At 42.3% G+C, this 22,763-nt stretch overlaps 1 protein-coding gene across 4 annotated transcripts in view; it reads right to left on the bottom strand.

The window, feature by feature from the left end:
* entpd5a (ectonucleoside triphosphate diphosphohydrolase 5a) overlaps nucleotides 1–22,763 on the bottom strand; it is a 56,120-nt gene that overhangs the window by 4,155 nt on the left and 29,202 nt on the right. For 2 of the 4 annotated variants that reach the window (XM_063044302.1, XM_063044310.1), the window contains 6 exons: nucleotides 22,240–22,328; nucleotides 18,881–18,960; nucleotides 13,817–13,878; nucleotides 10,584–10,685; nucleotides 8,829–8,969; nucleotides 8,100–8,156 (listed from right to left, as the gene is read on the bottom strand). In XM_063044302.1, coding sequence (XP_062900372.1) covers nucleotides 8,100–8,156; nucleotides 8,829–8,969; nucleotides 10,584–10,685; nucleotides 13,817–13,878; nucleotides 18,881–18,960; nucleotides 22,240–22,328 — 531 coding nt within the window. The remainder of the gene's footprint in view (nucleotides 1–8,099; nucleotides 8,157–8,828; nucleotides 8,970–10,583; nucleotides 10,686–13,816; nucleotides 13,879–18,880; nucleotides 18,961–22,239; nucleotides 22,329–22,763) is intronic. The other 2 variants (XM_063044321.1, XM_063044330.1) reach the window with 2 other exon arrangements.

The following is a 22,763-nucleotide window of genomic DNA, read 5'->3' as shown; positions in this document are numbered from 1 at the left end:
AACAGCACAGGAACACGTCCTTTGACCCAGGGAGTCTGTGCCGAACATGGTACTAATCCAAACTAAGCCTATTTGCCTGCACATGGCTTACATCACTCCATTTCATAGAAACATAGAAACATAGAAAATAGGTGCAGGAGTAGGCCATTCGGCCCTTCGAGCCTGCACCGCCATTTATTATGATCATGGCTGATCATCCAACTCAGAACCCAGCCTTCCCTCCATACCCCCTGACCCCTGTAGCCACAAGGGCCATATCTAACTTCCTTTTAAACATAGCTAATGAACTGGCCTCAACAGTTTGCTGTGGCAGAGAATTCCACAGATTCACCACTCTCTGTGTGAAGAAGTTTTTCCTAATCTCGGTCCTAAAAGGCTTCCCCTCTATCCTCAAACTGTGACCCCTCGTTCTGGACCTCCCCAACATCGGGAACAATCTTCCCGCATCTAGCCTGTCCAATCCCTTTAGGATCTTATACGTTTCAATCAGATCCCCCCTCAATCTTCTAAATTCCAACGAGTACAAGCCCAGTTCATCCAGTCTTTCTTCATATGAAAGACCTGCCATCCCAGGAATCAATCTGGTGAACCTTCTTTGTACTCCCTCTATGGCAAAGATGTCTTTCCTCAGATTAGGGGACCAAAACTGCACACAATACTCCAGGTGTGGTCTCACCAAGGCCTTGTACAACTGCAGTAGTACCTCCCTGCTCCTGTACTCGAATCCTCTCGCTATAAATGCCAGCATACCGTTCGCCTTTTTCACCGCCTGCTGTACCTGCATGCCCACTTTCAATGACTGGTGTATAATGACACCCAGGTCTCGTTGCACCTCCCCTTTTCCTAATCGGCCACCATTCAGATAATAATCTGTTTTCCTATTTTTGCCACCAAAGTGGATAACTTCACATTTATCCACATTAAATTGCATCTGCCATGAGTTTGCCCACTCACCCAACCTATCCAAGTCACCCTGCATCCTCTTAGCATCCTCCTCACTGCTAACACTGCCACCCAGCTTTGTGTCATCCGCAAACTTGGAGATGCTGCATTTAATTCCCTCATCCAAGTCATTAATATATATTGTAAACAACTGGGGTCCCAGCACTGAGCCTTGCGGTACCCCACTAGTCACCGCCTGCCATTCTGAAAAGGTCCCGTTTATTCCCACTCTTTGCTTCCTGTCTGCTAACCAATTCTCCACCCACACCAATACCTTACCCCCAATACCGTGTGCTTTAAGTTTGCACACTAATCTCCTGTGTGGGACCTTGTCAAAAGCCTTTTGAAAATCCAAATATACCACATCCACTGGTTCTCCCCTATCCACTCTACTAGTTACATCCTCAAAAAATTCTATGAGATTCGTCAGACATGATTTTCCTTTCACAAATCCATGCTGACTTTGTCCGATCATTTCACCGCTTTCCAAATGTGCTGTTATCACATCCTTGATAACTGACTCCAGCAGTTTCCCCACCACCGACGTTAGGCTAACGGGCCTATAATTCCCCGGTTTCTCTCTCCCTCCTTTTTTAAAAAGTGGGGTTACATTAGCCACCCTCCAATCCTCAGGAACTAGTCCAGAATCTAACGAGTTTTGAAAAATTATCACTAATGCATCCACTATTTCTTGGGCTACTTCCTTAAGCACTCTGGGATGCAGACCATCTGGCCCTGGGGATTTATCTGCCTTCAATCCCTTCAATTTACCTAACACCACTTCCCTACTAACATGTATTTCACTCAGTTCCTCCATCTCACTGGACCCTCTGTCCCTTACTATTTCTGGAAGATTATTTATGTCCTCCTTAGTGAAGACAGAACCAAAATAATTATTCAATTGGTCTGCCATGTTCTTGCTCCCCATAATCAATTCACCTGTTTCTGTCTGCAGGGGACCTACATTTGTCTTTATCAGTCTTTTCCTTTTTACATATCTATAAAAGCTTTTACAGTCCGTTTTTATGTTCTCTGCCAGTTTTCTCTCATAATCTTTTTTTCCCTTCCTAATTAAGCCCTTTGTCCTCCTCTGCTGAACTCTGAATTTCTCCCAGTCCTCAGGTGAGCCACTTTCTCTGGCTAATTTGTATGCTACTTCTTTGGAATTGATACTATCCCTAATTTCTCTTGTCAGCCACGGGTGCACTACCTTCCTTGATTTATTCTTTTGCCAAACTGGGATGAACAATTGTTGTAGTTCATCCATGCAACCTTTAAATGCCTGCCATTGCATATCCACCGTCAATTCTTTAAGTGTCATTTGCCAGTCTATCTTAGCTAATTCACGACTCATACCTTCAAAGTTACCCCTCTTTAAGTTCAGAACCTTTGTTTCTGAATTAACTATGTCACTCTCCATGTTAATGAAGAATTCCACCATATTATGGTCACTCTTACCCAAGGGGCCTCTCATGACAAGATCGCTAATTAACCCTTCCTCATTGCTCAAAACCCAGTCCAGAATAGCCTGCTCTCTAGTCGGTTCCTCGACATGTTGGTTCAAAAAACCATCCCGCATACATTCCAAGAAATCCTCTTCCTCAGCACCTTTACCAATTTGGTTCACCCAATCTACATGTAGATTGAAGTCACCCATTATAACTGCTGTTCCTTTATTGCACACATTTCTAATTTCCTGTTTAATACCATCTCCGACCTCACTACTACTGTTAGGTGGCCTGTACACAACTCCCACCAGCGTCTTCTGCCCCTTAGTGTTACGCAGCTCTACCCATATCGATTCCACATCTTCCCGGCTTATGTCCTTCCTTTCTATTGCGTTAATCTCTTTTTTAACCAGCAACGCCACCCCACCTCCCCTTCCTTCATGTCTATCCCTCCTGAATATTGAATATTCCTGAACGTTGAGCTCCCATCCCTGGTCACCCTGGAGCCATGTCTCTGTGATCCCAACTATATCATAATCATTAATAACAATCTGCACTTTCAATTCATCCACCTTATTACGAATGCTCCTTGCATTGACACATAAAGCCTTCAGGCGCTCTTTTACAACTCTCTTAGCCCTTTTTAATGCTTGCCCTGGATTTGTCGGCCTGCCACTTTTACTTTTCCCCTTCGTACTTTTTGCTTCTACGCTCACTTTACACCCCTCTGTCTCTCTGCACTGGTTCCCATCCCTCTGTTGTGAACTAACCTCCTCACACCTAGCCTCTTTAATTTGATTCCCACCCCCCAACCATTCTAGTTTAAAGTCACCTCAGTAGCCCCCGCTAATCTCCCTGCCAGGATATTGGTCCCCCTAGGATTTAAGTGTAACCCGTCCTTTTTGTACAGGTCACGCCTGCACCAATAGAGGTCCCAATGATCCAAAAACTTGAATCCCTGCCCCCTGCTCCAATCCCTCAGCCACGCATTTATCCTCCACCTCATCGCATTCCTACTCTCACTGTCGCGTGGCACAGGCAGTAATCCCGAGATTACTACCTTTGCGGTCCTTTTTCTCAACTCCCTTCCTAGCTCCCTATATTCTTCTTTCAGGACCTCATCCCTTTTCCTACCTATGTCATTGGTACCTATATGTACCAGGACCTCTGGCTCTTCACCCTCCCACTTCAGGATATCTTGGACACGATCAGAAATATCCCGGACCCTGGCACCAGGGAGGCAAACTACCATCCGAGTCTCTGGACTGCGTCCACAGAATCGCCTATCTGACCCCCTTACTATCGAGTCCCCTATCACAACTGCCCTCCTCTTCCTTGCCCTACCCTTCTGAGCTACAGGGCCAGACTCTGTGCCGGAGGCAGGGCCACTGTTGCTTCCCCCGGGTAAGCTGTCCCCTCCAACAGTACTCAAACAGGAGTACCTGTTGTTAAGGGGCACAGCCACCAGGGTACTCCCCATCACCTGCCTTTTCCCCTTCCTCCTCCTAACCGTGACCCACTTGTCTGCCTCCCGTGGCCCCGGCGTGACCACCTGCCTTCCACTCCTCTCTATCACCTCCTCGCTCTCCCTGACCAGACGAAGGTCATCGAGCTGCAGCTCCAGTTCCGTAACGCGGTCCCTTAGGAGCTGCATCTCGATGCACTTGGCGCAGATGTAGACGTCCGGGAGGCTTGGAGACTCCTGGGCCTCCCACATCCGACACCGAGAACAGCAAACTGCCCTCACAGTCATAATGCCCCTCTCCTCAAATAGCAACAGAAAATGAATGTCAAACCTTCCTCGCCTCGCCCGCTTCCGCCTAAGCCCGTTGAGCCAAAGCCCTTAAGTCTTCACTCTGCTCCCGGCTCACTCCGCAGCCCGCAAACTACGCTGCCCGCTCTATGAGGCTCTGTTCCTTTTAAATCTGCCGCGCTGCACTGCCCGACGTCACACGCCTGCGCAGTCCCGCCTCTCAGAAAGCCGTTGGAGAAAAAAAAATAACGAAAATTTCAAAAATCTCTATGCATGTGCTTGTCGACGTATCTCTTAAACATTACTATCGTACCTTCTTCCAATATGAAGATCATAGAGATTCAGAGTCATAGGGGTCTCCCTACCATCCATCAGGGACATTTATCAGGAGCACTACATATGCAGGACCCTTGGTATTATCAAGGATACCACCCATCCATCATCCCCTTTGACTTTCTACTATCAGGCAGGAGACTCCCATGCACAATGACAGTCAGGATGGGAAACAGTTTCTCCCCTCAGGCCACTGGGCTTCTGAACTCCCTGCTGCATCGCATTTGAAGAGTCGCCAGATAATTTGAACTGTACCTTACAATATTGAATTTATGCACTTTATCTATACACAATTCATTCATTTGTAGATTTAATTCCTAATTTCCCAAGTTATTGTGTGTTACCGTGCTTTACACTCTGGTCCAAAGAAACGTCTCATTTGACAGTATACATATATCTAGTTAAATGACAATAAACTTGAGTTGAACCCTTATTACAGTTTTATAATAAGTACAGCATTGTCACAGGAAAGTAGCATCTACCATCCAGGCCCTGGTCTCTTCTGCACCTGTCTTCAGGAAGGAGGTAAAGGACCCAATACTACTAGGTTCAGGAATAGTTACTACTCCTCAAGCTTCAGGCTCTAGAACCAGCCAAAGGTTATGGATGAAGAGGAGTGATGGCAGCTGGGTCTCAAAATGACCCATGGGTGACCAGATGTGGAGGGGAGGATGCACCTGGGACACTGTTGGGCCCTCTGGAGATGTAGTGGGCTTAAAATGACGAAACATCTAAGAAGCGGGTGCCCACCTGGTGACCCCTAGGAAGCATCTGCCACCCACCTCAAGATCTCTATGCTATGACCCGAGTTAGGATCTACCCATCAAAGGGATTAAACATCTAGTCCTATGAGCTCAAAAAATATACAACATTGTCACAAGAAAGCAGCATCCAGCATCCAAGCCCTGGTTGCTTTTTGCACCTGTCATCAGGGGGGAGCTAGAGGATCCAATACTACCAGGTTCAGGAACAGTTATTACCCTTCAACATCAAGCTCTTGAACCAGTGTGGAAAACATCACTCACCCCAACACGGAGCTGATTCCACAATCTATGGACTCACCTTCAAGAACCCTTCAACTCATGTTCTCAATATTATTTATTACTTATCTATTGTTATTTTGTTTTTCCTTTTGTACTGGCACCATTTGCCATCTTTTGCACATTGGTTGTTTGTCCATGTGTGTGTGTAGTTTTTTGTTAATTCTATTGTGTTTCTTTGTACTTACTGTGCCTGCAAGAAAATGAATCTCCAGGTAGTATATGGTGACATACATGTACATTAATAAATTTACTTTGAACTTTTTACTAAGAGAGAAAAAGTTGTTTACTGATTCTTCTACCTGCTGTAACCTATATAGCTCCCAAAAGCCCGTTTCTTAAATGTTTCAATTTATCGTGGCGTATAGTACATAGACTGTATGAGTGAAAACCTAAGCTTAGCTTTCATTTCCAAAGCATCAAATACAATGCTCCACGTTTTACAGCTTGCGAATTTAAACTTTGCTGCTTTTTTTGTAGAGTCATTCTCAAAATAGTTTCAGGTTCAAAACAGAACCTCATAGTTCAAGGCTACAATGTTATGTGAAGCAAAATATTTTTATAATGTTGAAAAAACTGGGGTCAACTTTAAACAAATAATTCACTCCTTTGCAGCTTTACGTTCAGTTGGAATTGCTGCTGTGTCTCAGAGTCATAGAACATCACATGCAGAAACTGTCCCTCAGGCCAACCTAGATCTGGCAAACTGTTATTCTGCCTAGTCCCATCTTCCCACATCTGGACCATAGCCCTCTATGCCTCTCCCCTCCATGTACCCATTCAAACTTTCTCAGATGTTGTAATCTTCTCTCTTTCCTGAAAGGCCACCAGAATTGAGTGAACTCAGCCTTCTCTCCTTGGAGTGATGGAAGATGAGGTGTATAAGATGATGAGAGGCATTGATCGTGTGGATAGTCAGAGGCTTTTTCCTAGGGCTGAAATGGCTGCCACAAGGGGACACAGGTTTAAGGTGCTGGGGAGTAGGTACAGAGGAGATGTCAGGGGTAAGTCTTTTTACTCAGAGAGTGGTGAGTGCGTGGAATGGGCTGCCAACAACGGTAGTAGAGGCGGATACAATAGGGTCTTTTAAGAGACATTTGGATAGGTACATGGAGCTTAGAAAAATAGAGGGCTATGGGTAACCCTAGTAATTTCTAAGGTAGGGACATGTTCGGCACAACTTCGTGGGCCGAAGGACCTGTATTGTGCTGTAAGTTTCTCTATGTTTTTTTCTAATTCTCAGTTGACTCTATGAAATCTGAGACAATAAATGTTCTGCTTACTTTGTTTTAAAATTACCCCATAATGATATCTATCTTTGTGGGTCTGTAGATGTGCACTCAAACCTTCTTATGTTACACTATACTTCCCAGTAATTCCTTGTTACCTTCCTACCTTATATGGTATTGTGCTCTTATTGGGACAGTACATTTTGGTGTAGTTAAGCAGCTGCCCCATTTAGCTGAAGTTTAATGGAAATAGTTAAAAAAGGTATTAAAAAAGTCAAACAAATTATGTATTTAGATTAAATACAGAACACTACCAATGCTACTGGTGGTTGTTTTGTTATATCTGACAATGACAAGAAACCTGTACGAGAGGGTTTTTAAAGCAGAAAAGCCATTGCACTGGGGAAGTTCCACTCTCTCGACCTTGGAAGTATTGGTCCAATGGTGCGAGTAGATGTCACAACTGGAGTGTTCCTTGGTTGCAGTGGATGACCACAACTCCTCTGTGCCCTTCACTCTCCACCTAGCATTGCAGACCGCCTTCCTGGCCGCTGCATCTCACCTGTAGATCTCATCCACTGTGAGTTCCAGAGCTGACTTTGCCTGCTAGGATAGGCATGTCCCTATCTCACTGGGGTCTGAGGCCCACCGGCCACCCTCACCTGGTTTAGCCTGCCTATCGAAGTGGTGTACTAGGGTGTGGCTACTGCTGCATGCAAACAGCTACCTGGAGCCACAGGTGAGAGCTGTATCCTGTGCGGTAATATTCAAGATGATTGTCGATAACTTCAAATTCTTCATAGTTCCTAACTTGTTGAAGAAGGAAAATTGTTTCATTTTCACTCCTGACCGTTTCTTGCATCTCCAAGCCTCAACGCTTGAAACCACAGTGAGCAAAACAGTTCTGAGTCCTGAAGAAGAGTCTCGGCCTGAAATAGCGACTGTTTATTCATTTCCATAGAAGCTGCCTGACCGGCTGAGTTCCTCCAGCATTTTATGTGTGATGCTCTGAATTGTCTTACTGCTGATTTCTCACTATTAGTGATATTGATCAGTGCTTTTTGAACACAAACATATGCCACCAACGCTATTTAAAAACAGTTCACTTGAAGCACAGTGTAGTGCCAAATGCCACACAAGTGCACATGACTGTCGTTAGTTAAAACCTGTTCAGCAAGTCTCCTGCCCCAGTTAAGCAGTACAGGGTCCCAAACAAATGAAGGGAATCCTGGCATTTTTCTCTATTTGTTTTTGTTCTTTAAGAATTTTCCAAATGAGCAGCTGTCCTTATTAACCAATGGCCCAATTAACTGGAATCCACTGTATTCCCAGTTCAAATAATTAAAACAGTTACCTTCTTCTGCTTTTAATTCAAAATCCTTCACAAGTATAACACCACCCTTTTCATGATCTATACAAAACAAAAATATTTTTGGTCATGGCCGAAAGAAAATTAGAAGAATAACACCTCCTATTCCACTTGGGCAGTCTCCAACATGGCAGCAGGAACATCAAATCTCAAACATCTGGTAACCGCACCCCCTCTATCCAATTACCTCTATTTCTCTCCATGATCCAACTGGTACCCATAACCTTACATCTTTCCATTGTTCCACCCCCCACCTGCCCATGACTCTCACTCTCCTCCCAACAGTTCCCTTTCCCCACCTTCCTTCCTTTATTCCATGCCACACTGTCCTCTCGCATCAGGTTCCATCATCTTCAGCCCTTTGTCACTTCCACCTATCACCTCCCAGATTCTGACTTTATCCCACCATTGTCTGCCTATCACTTCCCTCACCTGGATCCACCTATCACTTGCCAGCTCTTGCTCCAGCCCTTCACCCTTTCTTTTTATACTGGCTCTCCCTCCCCCTCCCCCACCCACCCTTCTTTCCAGTCAAGATGGCCGACTGACCATTTCGCTCCATAGCTGCTGCCTGACCGGCCGGGTTCCCCTCACACTTTGTATGTTGCTCCAGTTTCCAGCACCTGCGGTCTCTTACACTTCCAAGAAAGCTTTTCAAAACTGGTTTCTAAAGTATACAGACAGACCAAGGAAACGTAACATTTCTTTACTTACCAATTATTCCTGCATCCACTGCTCGATCGTAGTAATAAGAGAAGGCATAGAAACTCCTCTTCTTGATCTCATCTTGCTGATCGAGTTTCTGCTGTATTACCTTAATGACTTCGGTGTAGCAGGACTGGAAGCTAGAGGGAACTGAGAGGACAAACATAATTCTATTTACACATGCTGTCTGGGTGCACGGTAGAGTGGCATCCAGAGTAACACTTTACAGTACCAGTGATGAGCTTCAATTTTCACCACTGTTTATAAGGAGTCTGTATGTTCTCCCTGTGACCACGTAGGTTTCCTTCCACATTCCAAAAACGTATGGGTTAGTAAGTTTGCGGGCATGCTGTATTGGTGCCTGAAACATGGCAACACTTGCGTCCAGCATATCCTCGCCCTGTGGTGGTCGTTGACACAAATAATGCATTTCACTCTGTATTTCAGTGTGTATACACATGACAGATAAAACTAATCTGATTGAGAGGGTGGTTACATTTTACCACAGAACTACAGAACTGCTTTCCTTCTCTCTTTGGAGGTTGCTGTGGAACAAGTATAGAACAAAGGAACAACCACACACAGCATATTGACAGGACAGTATACAGAAATTGGATCCTTGGCTGGAAATTTCCTTTTCTGGCCTGGAGCACAGAATAGTGTTTCCATAGATTTGGACATAACAATTCTATTTGCCTTTTACTTAGAGATTCAGCACAGTAACAGGCCCAATGAGGCCTTGCCACCCAATTACACCTGTGTGATCAATTAACCTACTAATCTGTTCAACTTTGGAATGAGGGAGGAAACTAGAGTACATGGAGGAAATCCATATTGTGATGTGGGGAACATTCAAACTCCTTACAGATATACGTGGGAATTGAACCCGGGTCACTAGCACCATTAAACATTACACTAACTCTACATTACCGTATTGTCAGTAAAAATCTATGCCTAAAACACCAAGGTAGTAGTTACAGAGTGCAGCATAATCACAACTGTAGATGAGATAAACACCTGATATATGATGTATGTAAAATATTCCACTGCATTATTTCAAAGAGCTGGGATACTTTGACTGGAAGGATAATTATTGGTCAAAAAAAAGTCCCATGATCACTAATTGGGGGGGGGGGGGGTTCCTGTGCACATATTGGCTGCTCTTTTGAAAAAAAACAGCAATATAAAGTGCTTTGGGACTTGTTCAAGTCTGCTTTTTCTCCACTGATGACAGAACTGAAGAAATGTTGCACTAACTTCATTTATGTAACGGAGTTCCACAATATCTTTATTTTTGAATATCTACCATAGAGGTCGGCCCAATGTATTCTTGAAGTGGAGCATTGTTGAACGATTCAGTTCCGAAACAGCTAAGATGATGATAGCAGGAACCTTAGTAGTTTTTTGCATGTTACTAAACTAATTCTACTCTGCAGTTTGCCCCACTGATATTAGGTTATAAAAAGAGCTCTTTAAAATGTAGGTTATATTTTTTGAATCAAGGCAGACAAGAGAGTTTGATCTAATGTGATGCATTAACCAACCAATGCCTTGCAAAAGTAGCATTGGAGACATAGGTAAACACAAAGAGTTTACTGATGTATTCCATAAACAGCGCCCCTTTCTGCGAAAGTCCCAAATTCACCACAGCACGTTTATTTGGCAACACAACCTTTGAGATAGGGTCAATACTTCATGGACGCTCATCTGAAGATGATATGGAGTGCGTGTAGACCAAAGGCTGACTGCTTAAGTGGTCCGTACCTTCCTTCATTCCACCAAACTTATAGTTGACACCACTAAATTTCCACTCTGCCTTCACGAACGGTGGTAGACATGAACTTCTGTACCTTCTGCTCTCATCTGCTGAATGGAAGAATGGATTTTAGAAATATACAAGTTAAAAAAAAACAAAGATACATAGTGAAGATATTCCAGACATAAAATCATTCATTAAAGAGAATTGTTTTATCACTGAATACCTACCATTATGTTCATGATGGGATGGAACAATTGTGAACAGAGTTGGTTCAAAATTCAAAATAAATTTATTATCAAAATATGTACATGTCATCATACATTAAGATTCATTTTCTTGCACACATGCACAGTAGAACAAAAAAAATACAATAGAGCAGCGAGGAAGACCGTCAAAGTTTGATCTGGACCTGCTGGGGAAAAAAAAGACTTCCAGTGGCAGATGGAATTTAATGCAGGCAAGTGTGAGTTGTAGCACTTTGGGATGTGCAAAAGTCTAAGGGACCCTAGCTATATGTACATGCATAATTATTTTATGTACTGCTGCACAAAAAAAAAATGACACATGTGAGTGATGATAGACCTGATAAAAAGGAAGAATGTAATGCTGAGACTTTATGAAGCACTGGTGAGGCCTCACTTGCAGTATTGTGAGCAGTTTTGGGCCCCTTATCTTAGAAAGGATGTGTTGAACTGGAGAGGGTTCAAAGGAGGTTCACTAAAATAATTTTAGAATTAAATAGCTTGTCATACGAAGAGCGTTTAATGGCTCTGGGCCCGTTTTCACTAGAATTCAGGAGAATGAGGGGTAACCTAACTGCAACTTATCGAACGTTGAAAGGCCTTGATAGAGTGGATGTGGAGAGGAATCTTCCCACAGTGGGTGAGTCTAGAACCAGAGGCCACAGCCTCAGAATAGAGGGACGAACTTTTAGAATAGAGATGAGCAGGCATTTTTGTTTTTAGCCACAGAGTGGTGAATCTGTGGAGTTTTTTTTTTGCCACAGGCAGCTGTAGAGGCCAAGTCTTAATATATTTAAGGCAGAGGTTAACAGATTCTTGATTGGTTGGGGCATGAAGGGATACAGGGAGAAGGCAGGAGATTGGCACGGAGAGGGAAAAAAATGTATCAACCATAGTGGAGCAGACTCGATGGGCCAAATGCACTGATTCTGCTCCTATATCTGACGATCCTATGATTCTGATATGGGTCTCCGTTGTGGACCGAGAGTGGCAAGGTCGCACAGAGATGGGAATCATGGTTGGAAAAGAGGAAGGAAGAGGGGAGGGAGCAGGAAGCACTAGAGAGACACTCTGTAATGATCAATAACCCAATTGTTTGGAATCAAATGATCAGTCTGGTGTCGCAGGGTTAGGTGTGTCTGTACCCACACCATCCCCACCTTTGCCACCACTCCCACCAGATTTATAAACCCACTCTTCACTCCATATTGACAAATACAGTACTGTACAAAAGTCTTAGGCACCCTAGCTAAACATATGTACCTAAGACTTTTGCACTGTATTGTATGTCTTACATGGTGATCAGTAGGGCACTGAGGAGTGGGGAAGAATAGAGGGATTTGGGAATAGAGATCTAAAATTCCTTGAAAGTGTTCTCACGGGTAGGTAAGGTCATAAAGAAAGCTTTCTGCACATTGGCCTTCATAAATCAATGCACTGATTACAGGAGTTGGGATGTTATGATGAAATTGTAAAAGATGTTAGTGAGCCCTAATTTGGAGTATTTGGTCACTTACTACAGGAAAGATGTAAATAAGACAGAAAGAGTGCAGAGAAAATTTATAAGGATGTTGGCACTATTGAGGACCCAAGTTACAGGGCAAGGTGGAATAAGTTAAGGACTTTATTCCCTAGAGCATAGAAAATTGAGTGTAAGTTTGATGAGGGTATACAAAATTATGAGAGGTATAGATAGGGTAAATGAAAGCAGGCTTTTTCCAACTGAGGCTGGTTGGTCATGGATTAAGGGTAAAAGGTGAAATGTTAAGGGACCAAGAGGAACTTCTTCACTCAGAGGGTAGTGAGAGTGTGGAAAGAGCTGCTAGCTCATCTATTTCAACATTTAAGAAAAATTTGGATAGGTATATGGACGGGAGGGATATGGAGAGCTATGGAGAGGTATAGAAGGATCCAGGTGCAGATCTATGAGACCATAAGACTATAAGATATAGGAGCAGAAGTAGGCCATTCAGGACAGACTTGATGGGCTGAAGGGCCTGTTTTTGTGCTGTTGTGTTCTATGACTCTTAACATCCATGCACACGACCAAGAACCTCAATTTCTGAATTATTTCAGCACCAATACTGTAACTCAAGTCATCATGGCTCAGCACTGGCCAGACAAACCAGGGAAATGCCGAGTTTACTTCCCTGTCCACACAGAGAATCTCAGCCATGGAGATGGTGGGTTCTATAGTTAGCCCCAAGCTTCTCTCATTAGAAGAAAAATTTCTGGGAATAGAAAAATATCTGTATCTCCCTTCACTGATGCTGCCTAACCCAAATATCCCAGATTCTCCTTTTATAGTAGATTTCGAATACCTGTAACGTTTTGCATTTCAGCTTCCCTCCTTTTGGGCAGTAGGGGTGGGGAAACACTTTCTAACAGTGATCGTTAGAAAGCATGACAATGCCTGAATGAATTTGCCTTCATTATAAGACCACAAGCCATAGGAGCAGAATTAGGCCATTTGGTCCATCGAGTCTGCTCCACCACTCAATTATGGCTGATCCTTTTTTCCCCTCCTCAGTCCCATTCCCAGGCCTTCTCCCCGTAACCTCCGATGCCATGTCCAATCAAGAACCTATCAAGCTCTGCCTTAAATACACCCAATGACACGGCCTCCACAGCTGCCTGTGGTAACATATTCCACAAATTCACCACCCCCTGCCCTTTAGAAATTTCTCCACATCTCTGGTATGACATATTTAAACAACAGTCTATCCGGAAGTTACTGTATTGTCCCCAAAGCAAGATTCTTCCCCGTAGTGTAATTGGGATAGATTGTAGAGCACTGGGACCTGCACGTAAAATTACTTCATTAATTAACATCTCTTCTTCCTCTTCAGAAACTTGTTCAAGGACAAGTTTACCTGTATTTCCAATTGATTGGCCCAGGGGAAAAACTGAAATGGGCAAAATTCTAGCACCTGACATCTTCTGTTAAATTATACAATCTAAAAAATCTTTAATAATCTATTTTTGAATGCACTTACCCCTTGTTTCCAGTGCTCCCAGTACAGCCAGTCTTGCTACTTTCAATCCAAAGCCCAAGTAACTAATAGTCAAGAATATTTTTTAAAAATCAGAATATTTTGCAAAATCTTAATGGTTATAGTAATTCACAAAATTGTTGCTAAATGTTTGCAGAATTGTTTGAAATGTACAATATGTTATTTCTATACAAAACAGAGAGAAATATTTTCTTTCAAATTGCTCATGAAGAGTCTGGTCCCAAAATGTCATCCCCCGACATTTCGTGTGTTTTACTCCATCTATCACCTGCCAGCTTCTGCCCCACTCTTTCCCCCACCCTTTTATAACGTCTAAGTTTCTTTTTATCTTTCCAGTCCTGACGAAGAGTCTCAACATGTCAACTTGTTCATTTCCCTCCATAGATGCTGCTTGACCTGCTGAGTTCCTCCAGCTTTTTGTGTGTTACTGCAAGTAAATCAGTACCCCATCAAGAAGTGTGGAATATATATACACTCTGTTGTATGGAAAAAGAGCTTGCTGGCATAAAGCTCCTATGTTGGATCCCAGGTGTGAAGTGGCATGTTTATTTGTGTGAACAATATACCCCTGGGTGGAATGGCAGAAAGAGGATTTGTCAGTAGTTTAGGTAACGACCACAAAACAGATCTTGAACTTCAATGGATTGAGAAAATTAAAGGTGCATTGATGCAAGATATCAAAAACAGAGGCAGAAGTAGGTTTGCTAAACCTGTGTTACATAATGGGCATAAGAAATGGCCTTTTTCATCCGAATGGAACAGCCTGAAGCATAATCTAAAACCATATCAAGTCACATGTGAGTAGCTGCTGAGTTGGCAGCACTGATCACACTTTGAATCAAATCTGGGCTCCCTGTCCCTTCTACAGCAGCTTTGAGGAAAATCTTAGGAAAGGAATGGAGAATGAGGAGGGGAGTAATTGCAATTTGCACCAGCTCCTTCAGGTATGTAACGCAGTCCTGGAGGAGTACTCATTTCTCCTGATACCACTTGATGGTGCTTTAGGCAGAGAAAACTACTTGTGACAGCAGCCACTAATTAAACCAATCTACAGCAGGAAACCCAAACAGATCTCAGCTCAATGCAGTCAGGGGGTCATCCGTTATGTTATTCTCAACATTTACGAGAGGCCCAAGATTTGGTTTAGGTGACCATCAGGGAAGACTTCTAACTTAGGACTGGGTAAGATGTAGAGCACACGTTTTCTTTGAGGTAGGATCAAACCTGCATGTCTTTGCCCCATCTTCTGCCTAGAAACACTATAACTAGAAACTACACCACAAAACCACAGTAGCAGCAGTTTGTATCTTCCACAGGATGCACTGCAGAAACTCACCAGGGCTTCTTAGACAGAACCCTTCAACCCATGAACTACACCAGTTCAAGAAGGCAGCTCACTAGCACCTTCCCAAGGCATCTTGGGATGGGCAATTAAATGCTGGCTCAGTCTGCCTACATCCCTTAAATGAATACATAACAAAAAAAATGTTTTTTACATTTGGGTCTAAGTGATAACCATACATTACAAAAAGCTGGGAAGTAGCAAGCCCAGTAGAACTTCACTAAAAACCAATCTTCCAATCACAAAAGCAGACATGATTTCTCTAGCTTCTCACTCTGCTCTGGACAATTTGGATAACAGTAACCTGATGTGCGTCAAAAAATCTCAGGAAAGGAACAGAGAATGAGAGGAGGAGTGATTGCTATTTATAAAAATCTCAAGAAAGGCTGCTGAGGTAGTGATTAGGCTGTTCAGCATGGTTTCAAGAACTGAGTGGTTGAAAGTAAGTTGTTGTTCTTGAACCTGGTGATATGGGACTTAAGCTTTCTATTCATCAACTATCAACTTCATCAAGTTTCAAGACCTTGACCTCTGAAACTGGATCCTTGACTTCCTCACCAGCAGATCTCAATCAGTGAGGATAAGTAACAACGTCTTCTCCTCGCTGACCTCAACACAGGAGCATCTCAAAAGCTGCATGCTTAGCCCCCGTTCTACTCCTTATATAGAAATGATACAGTATCCGTGAAACTAAATAATTAATTGTTAACTTCAAGAAGGGGGAAGAAAGGCGGATGTACATCAGTCTATGTCAGTGTATCAGCAGTTGAAAGAGTCAGCAACATTAAATTCCTGGATCTCTCTCTCTCTGGCTATCCATCCCATCAGTCAGTTAGTGGGGTGGTACCCCGCTCCTCAGAAAGAAACAGCGTGTGCGTGAGTGGATTTTAGATGAATAGGGGGTTGCACAGGTCCAGACCCATCCTTTCGACATCATCTCCCGGATCCAGCGGCATGGTGGGGTCCAAGACGGCTGGGGGAGGTTCTGTTGCAGTGAATGGCCAGACCAAGCTTCGATGCAAGGGATGCCCTTTCCACGCTTCACGGCACGTGTTTGCTAGATGGCCGTTGACCCTATGAGAGGGTTCATTCCTGGATATTAACATATTGAATGACCTGTGCTGGGCCCAGCACATGGATGCAATTGTAAAGAAGGTGTTGCAGTGTCGTTTTCTTGTAAGATCAAAGATGTTCAGCATGTCACTGAACACGTTAACAAACTGTATTGTTGTGCAGTTTGGGCTGGCCGGTGGTGTAGTTACATCATCACTGGACTTCACGGCGGATGATCCTGAGTTTATACAACCTAGGCAGTAGCAGTACTTGCATGGAAGAAAGGCCTGGCAATCTTCTTCTATACCTTGCCACGAAAACCTTATGATAACCTCATTACATGAGTTGACGACGACTCAGTGACACTCAACAACTGTTTTAAGTAACCTGACTGGTTGCATCATGATCTGGTACAGCAATTCAAGTGTGCTGGAACACAAGCTGCAGAAGACAGTCGTGGACTCAGCCCAATACATCAAACACACAACCTTCTCAACCATCAGTAGTATCTACATCAAACGCTGCTTCAAGAAGGAAACATCTTTCATCAAATATCCCCACCGTCCAGGTCATGCCTTTACTATTGAGAAGGAGGTATAGAAAGCTTAAGTCCCATATCACCAAGTTCAGGAACAACAACTTCCTTTCAACCACTCAGTTCTTGAAACCAAGCTGCATAACCTAATCACTACCTCACTTTGCACTACAATGTACTTTGTTTCATACGAATTGTTCTTTCTTGTATAATTTTGTTCCAATTATGTTTATGCTTTCCCTGTGTATACTGCTTATGTAACAACATGTCATGCTGTTTCCAAGTACCTGTACATGAATGTATTTGTGCATGTGAAAATAAACTCAACAACTTTAAAAAAAACTTTTTGCTTCTTTCCACTTTGCATCCAATTTGTCATTTCCCCTTGGATCAGTCGGCCACCTTTGCAAACATCGATCTACAGTGGTGCTAGAAACTTTGTGAACTCTGTAGAATTTTTTCTATTTCTGCATAAATGTGATCTAATATTACATCTATTTCTTAGAAAAATAGGTGCAAAGCTATTTGGAGTCAGGTATTCCAATCAATGAGATGAGATTGAAGGTGTGGATTGTCGGTGTCCTGCCCTATAAAAAAGATATGCAAAGTCAGGTTACTGACAGAGTCTGCTCTTCTCAAGAAAGATCTGTTCATGTGCACCGTGCATATGACTTTTAGAGGACCTTAGAAGAATTGTAGAGATGTATGAAGCTGCAAAAGGCTACAAAAGCATTTCTAAAGACCTGAGTGTTCATCATTCCACCGTGAGAAATTGTCTACAAATGGTACAAACTCAGTACCGTTGCTATTCTCCCTAGGAGTGGGCATCCTGCAAAGATCACAGCAAAAGCACAATGTGCAATGCCGAAGGAGGTGAAAAAGAACCCAAAGGTAACAGCAAAAGACCTACAGAAATCCCTAGAACTTGCAAAAGTCTCTGTTCATGTGTCCACTATAAGAAAAACACTGAACAAGAAAGGTGTTCATGGAAGGACATCACAACGGAAACCACTGCTCTCCAAAAAAATACATCGTTGCTCGTCTCAAGTTTGCAAAATACCACCTAGATATTCTACAATGTTCTGTGGATAGATGAGACAAAAGTTGAACTTCTTGGCAGAAATTCACATTGCCATACCTAGAGGAAAAAGGACCAACACCAAAACCTTATCCCAACTGTGAGGCATGGTGGAAGGAGTATTATAGTTTGAGGCTGCTTTGCTGCCTCAGGGCCTGGACAGTTGAGGGAACAAGGAATTCAAAATTGTATCAAGACATTTTACAGGAGAATGTCAGGGTAGCAGTACGTCACCTGAAGCTTAATAGAAGTTGGATAGTGCAACAAGGCAATGACCTGAAAGACAAGAGTAAATCAACAACAGGATGGTTTAAAAAGAAGAATGTTTTTGTTTTGAATGGCCGAGTCAAAGTCTTGACGTTAATCCTATAGAAGTGCTGTAGTAGGATCTGAAGCAGTTCGTGCAAGGAAGCCCACCGATATCCCAGAGTGGAAGCAAGTGTGCAAGTAGAAATGGCCTAAAATTCCTCGTAGTCGATGTGCAGGACTGATCAACAGTTATCGGAAATGTTTCGTTGAAGTTATTGCTGTACAAGGGAGTCACACCAGTTACTGAAAGCAAAGGTTTACATACTTCTTTCAACAAATACGTGTAATATTGGATAATTTTTCTCAATAAATAAATGACAAGTATAGTGTTTTGTGTTATTTATTTATTGGGGTGCTTTTCATCTAGATTTAGGACTACCGTGAAGACCTGATCATATTTTACATTGTACTTATGCAGAAAGAGAAAATTCTACAGGAGTGACAAACTTTCCAGCACCATTGTACACTAAAAGTTAATATTGTCACAAATTTGTAACCAGGATGATATCTTTCACCTTTAACAGTTAAAAATAAACACTGAAACAAATTTAAACACATTATCATGGACTTTTAACTTACAATTCTGCATTAAGAGAAAAAACATTGGACTTGCCTTGAACTTGAACAACTGTCAACTTTCTTCAACAAATATACAACACTTAACACTAAACAATTATCAATGGAAACTTCAGCATAAAGGTATTGAAAGACTACTGTTAGGAATCAGACCTGTGGCTGTACAGTTTGTAGGAAGTGTTAAACATTTCAAATGAATTGATATATTCTTCAGGGGCAGCATGAAGTGTACTCTGAAAGAATAAAAAAGAAAAAAAAACCTTGTAAACAGGAGATGGAATGTTATGTTGACGTTACATATTAGATGTTGATGAGGCCTAATCTCGAGCGCTATGTTCAGTTTTGGTCATCTACCTACAGGAAAGATGTCAATAAGTTTGAAAGAGTGCAGAGAATATTTACAAGGATGTTGCCAGGACTTGAAGAATGAGTTACAGGAAAAAATTGAACCGGTTAGGACGTTATTCCCTGGAGTGTAGGAGAATGAGGGGAGATTTGACAGAGGTTTACCAAATTAATGAAGGGTATAGATGGGTTAAACGCAAACAAGTTATTTCTACTGAGCTTGGATGAGACTAGAGCTAGAGGTCATGGAGTCAGAGTGAAAGGTGACATGTTTAAGGGAACTCGTGGAGGAATTTCTTCACCCAGAGGGTGCTGAGAGTGTGTAAGCGGTGGATGCAGGTTTAAGAGAAATTTAGTTAGGCACATGGATGGAAGGGATATGGGGGGCTACGGTCTGGGTGCAGACAATTGGAACCAGGCAGATTAAGAGTTCGACATGGAATAGATGGGCTGAAGGGCCTGTTTCTCTGCTGTACTGTTCTATGGCTATTTAAGCTCCCTTCCTAATACTCTCATGTCAGTATATGTGTATTATTTTCACAAATTGATCATTTATCGTCAACATACTTTTCTGAACTGAACTGATGTCCAACAGCATAGACTACTAAAGACAATACAGCACAAGAACAGGCCCTTTGGGCAACCATGAAGGTGTGCAAGACAGATAGACAGAGACACACACACACACACAAAATCAATGCTGGAGGAACTCAGCAGATCTGGCAGCATCTATGGAAATGAAAATAGTCAATGTTTTGGGCTGAGACCCTTGAGTCACAAATACAGGATGCTACAGTGATAAGACCAAGATAAGGAATTAAAACAAAAATTAGGATTTGATATTGAGTGAATGTGGTAAAGATGGAATTATTTGACATCTAAAGAAGTTATTGCGATTTGAACTGATGGGAGAGTTATTTTTACAGGGAAATGAAATCAAGCCTTCTGCTAGGTTAACAGAAGATTATTCAGTTGTTAGCACTGTCATCTAAAACTGAGGAAGCTGTGTGTTTAAGGCCCTGTTCAGAAACTTGGGCATGAAACCTAATTACTGAACATTGGTAAAGCTGATGAAAAGTTTATTTCACAATCTGTCACCTCTAAGGACATATAATGTCATGGCCAGTCTCCCATTTAGCAATGGTATATGCCTAAAATTTTACTTGTTGTCTCTAATTGTACAAAACTACAGGTATAAATCAGATAAGATAGCAGAATGGGTTGAATGACCAAATAGAATGTGGGTGTTAGTGGACACCAAGACTGACTGGATGAGCACACCTACAATTGATGGCTCCAACTTGTATCCCTCCAATCGTTTGGGGGGGCAGGGGGGGGAACGTCATTGAGCTGAAATGGAAATTGGGGACATTCTATCAATTCCACTTTTTCTGGATTACGATCACTGCAATCCACAGCCTGTAATTTCTCTTTGAGACTTGTGCTTTTGAACCGTCTGTACAACCTGACATTTTTGTGGTACCCCAAAGGCTTCAGCGAACTGGACTCTCAAGGGTTGAAGGTACGGCCGCGGCGGCCATTGCTGGAGTGGACTTGGGGCTAGATCAAAGAGGTGGGGCCTGGGCCGATGAGTGAAAAATGAACTGATTTAAAAGCCATGCCAGATTGAAAATATCAAGGCCAAGGGCAAAGGATGAACCAGCGTTCAACTCACTACTCTGTGAATTTCACTTGCCTCAGCGCTGAACTGGCTGTGTGGCTGTGGACTCTTTTTCAGGGACTCTGCAGTTCATGTTGTGTGTGCCATTTGTCCACTTTTTTATTATTTGCACGATTTGTTCTTTTTTCCCCTCGCACATTGAGTGTTTGATGGTCTTTGTTGTATTGGTTTCTTTAATAGGCTCTATTGAGTTTCTTTGTTTTGTGGCTGCCGGTGAGAAGACAAATCTCAAGGTTGTATATAGTATATATACTTTGATAACAAATGCACTTTGTACTTATGCTATGTGAAAGTGGAAGGAATTTTCAGCTACTTAAGACCAAAGTCATACCTAGTATATGTGCAGGATCAGAATGGGATTACTTTGAGCAAGGAGAGCCGACTGGGATACAGAATGCAGAAATGTAAAGCTGCTCTAGTCAACAGACACAATATACAGGTTTACTACTATGTGGATTTGTGAGGGCAATGATAAAGATTGATCAGTAAAACAAGGAGAACTGCAAGCTCTGTAGCAGGATGCTGTCTACTTTGGATATTAATGAAGAAAGAAGTGATAAAGAGATTACTGTAAATCTGAGTAAATTTAGAGCTCAGACTCATGACATTTAATTAACTAGGAAAGGTACAGAAAATAATTAAAGTTAATGGCATGTCACCATTATATACAGAGGACCAGAATATAAAGGAATAGAAGTAATCTAACACAGATTAAGTAGTAGTTAGGTGATAACATGAGCAAAATACCTTAAGGAAGGATATTTTGAACTTGGAATGTGTAGCATAGATTTACCAGACCTATACAAGGATATCCACAAGTTATATCTGGAAAATCTCATGACTAACAGGTCAAGCAAAAAGAAAATAAACAGGCAGTATTATACAGAGAATCCAGTTCCAATTATTGGAAAATCCAGGACCAAAGGAAATGTCTAAAAATTAGGGCCAGGCCTTTCAGTAGTAAAATTGGGAAACACGTTTAGAGGGTGGTAGAAGTCCATAACTCTCTTTTATAAATGGCTAAGCCTTAGGTACCTTTCAATCTCAGATTAACAATGATCTTTGGTTAACCAGACAATGTGGAAGATAAGGCAAGGCCTGGTAAATGGAGTTAAGCCACAAGTCAAACATGATTTATGGACTAGGACTAGTGGCTCCATAGGCTAAATGGCTCTTTCGTATTTCTGTTGAAATACTTTGTCACCTGCCCACAAGAACCTGGGGGGGGGGGGTTATATTAATCTTATAGTAGGTTTAAGGATTGGCACAACATCATGGACAAAAGAGTCTGTACTGTGCTGTAATGTTCTATGAATGCCGGTGGTATACATTTCAGCAACTAAAAATAACTACCATCACACCAGATATATTTGTCACTCAGGTTGGACGATGGGAGAATGAAGTAATTAAAACAGGACTATATTAAATGGTAGATTCAACGCGTGTAGTTTCTGGTTGAGATTCATGTCCTTGATATTTTTCTTACCTCAGTCTGAGGAAGGAATGTGATCTGTGTGGAAGCACCTCCCAAGTCCAGGATTCCGACAGTGTTTTCATTGGCACTGTACAAGTGACCTATAAAGAGCATGCAATGAGAGTCACATTTCCATACTAAAACGCTGATAGAAATCTTCCTTTTCTAACATACTTTGGAAATAGAGGCCATTTGGCTCACTGGGCCATTTGGACTAAAGCAAATTACTAAGTTCCCTATACACGTAGGTCTAGATTTTGTAGGCAAATAACAGGTTTCATAAGGTTGCTGAGAGACCAACTCAGCTAATTGATAAATCACTCTTGTTGTATACACATTTCCTGGTTTAGCTCTTAGAAAATTCTTCCTTTTTCACTGTCAAACCAATAATTAAAAGTCCCTTAATTATTACATGTGGAGAGGAAAGTGGGAGTACTTAAGACTGGGGCCTCTGCATGATTGGAAGTTGCATTTTCCAAAAGAAACTTCAGCAATCTAGCATGCACACAAAATGCTGGTGGAACTCAGCAAGTCAG

Source organism: Mobula hypostoma, chromosome 1 (assembly GCF_963921235.1).
Source record: "Mobula hypostoma chromosome 1, sMobHyp1.1, whole genome shotgun sequence".
Classification (NCBI taxonomy): Eukaryota; Metazoa; Chordata; class Chondrichthyes; order Myliobatiformes; family Myliobatidae; genus Mobula; species Mobula hypostoma.
Note: the sequence above shows the minus strand (reverse complement) of the source record. Positions and strands in the feature narration are given on the sequence as shown.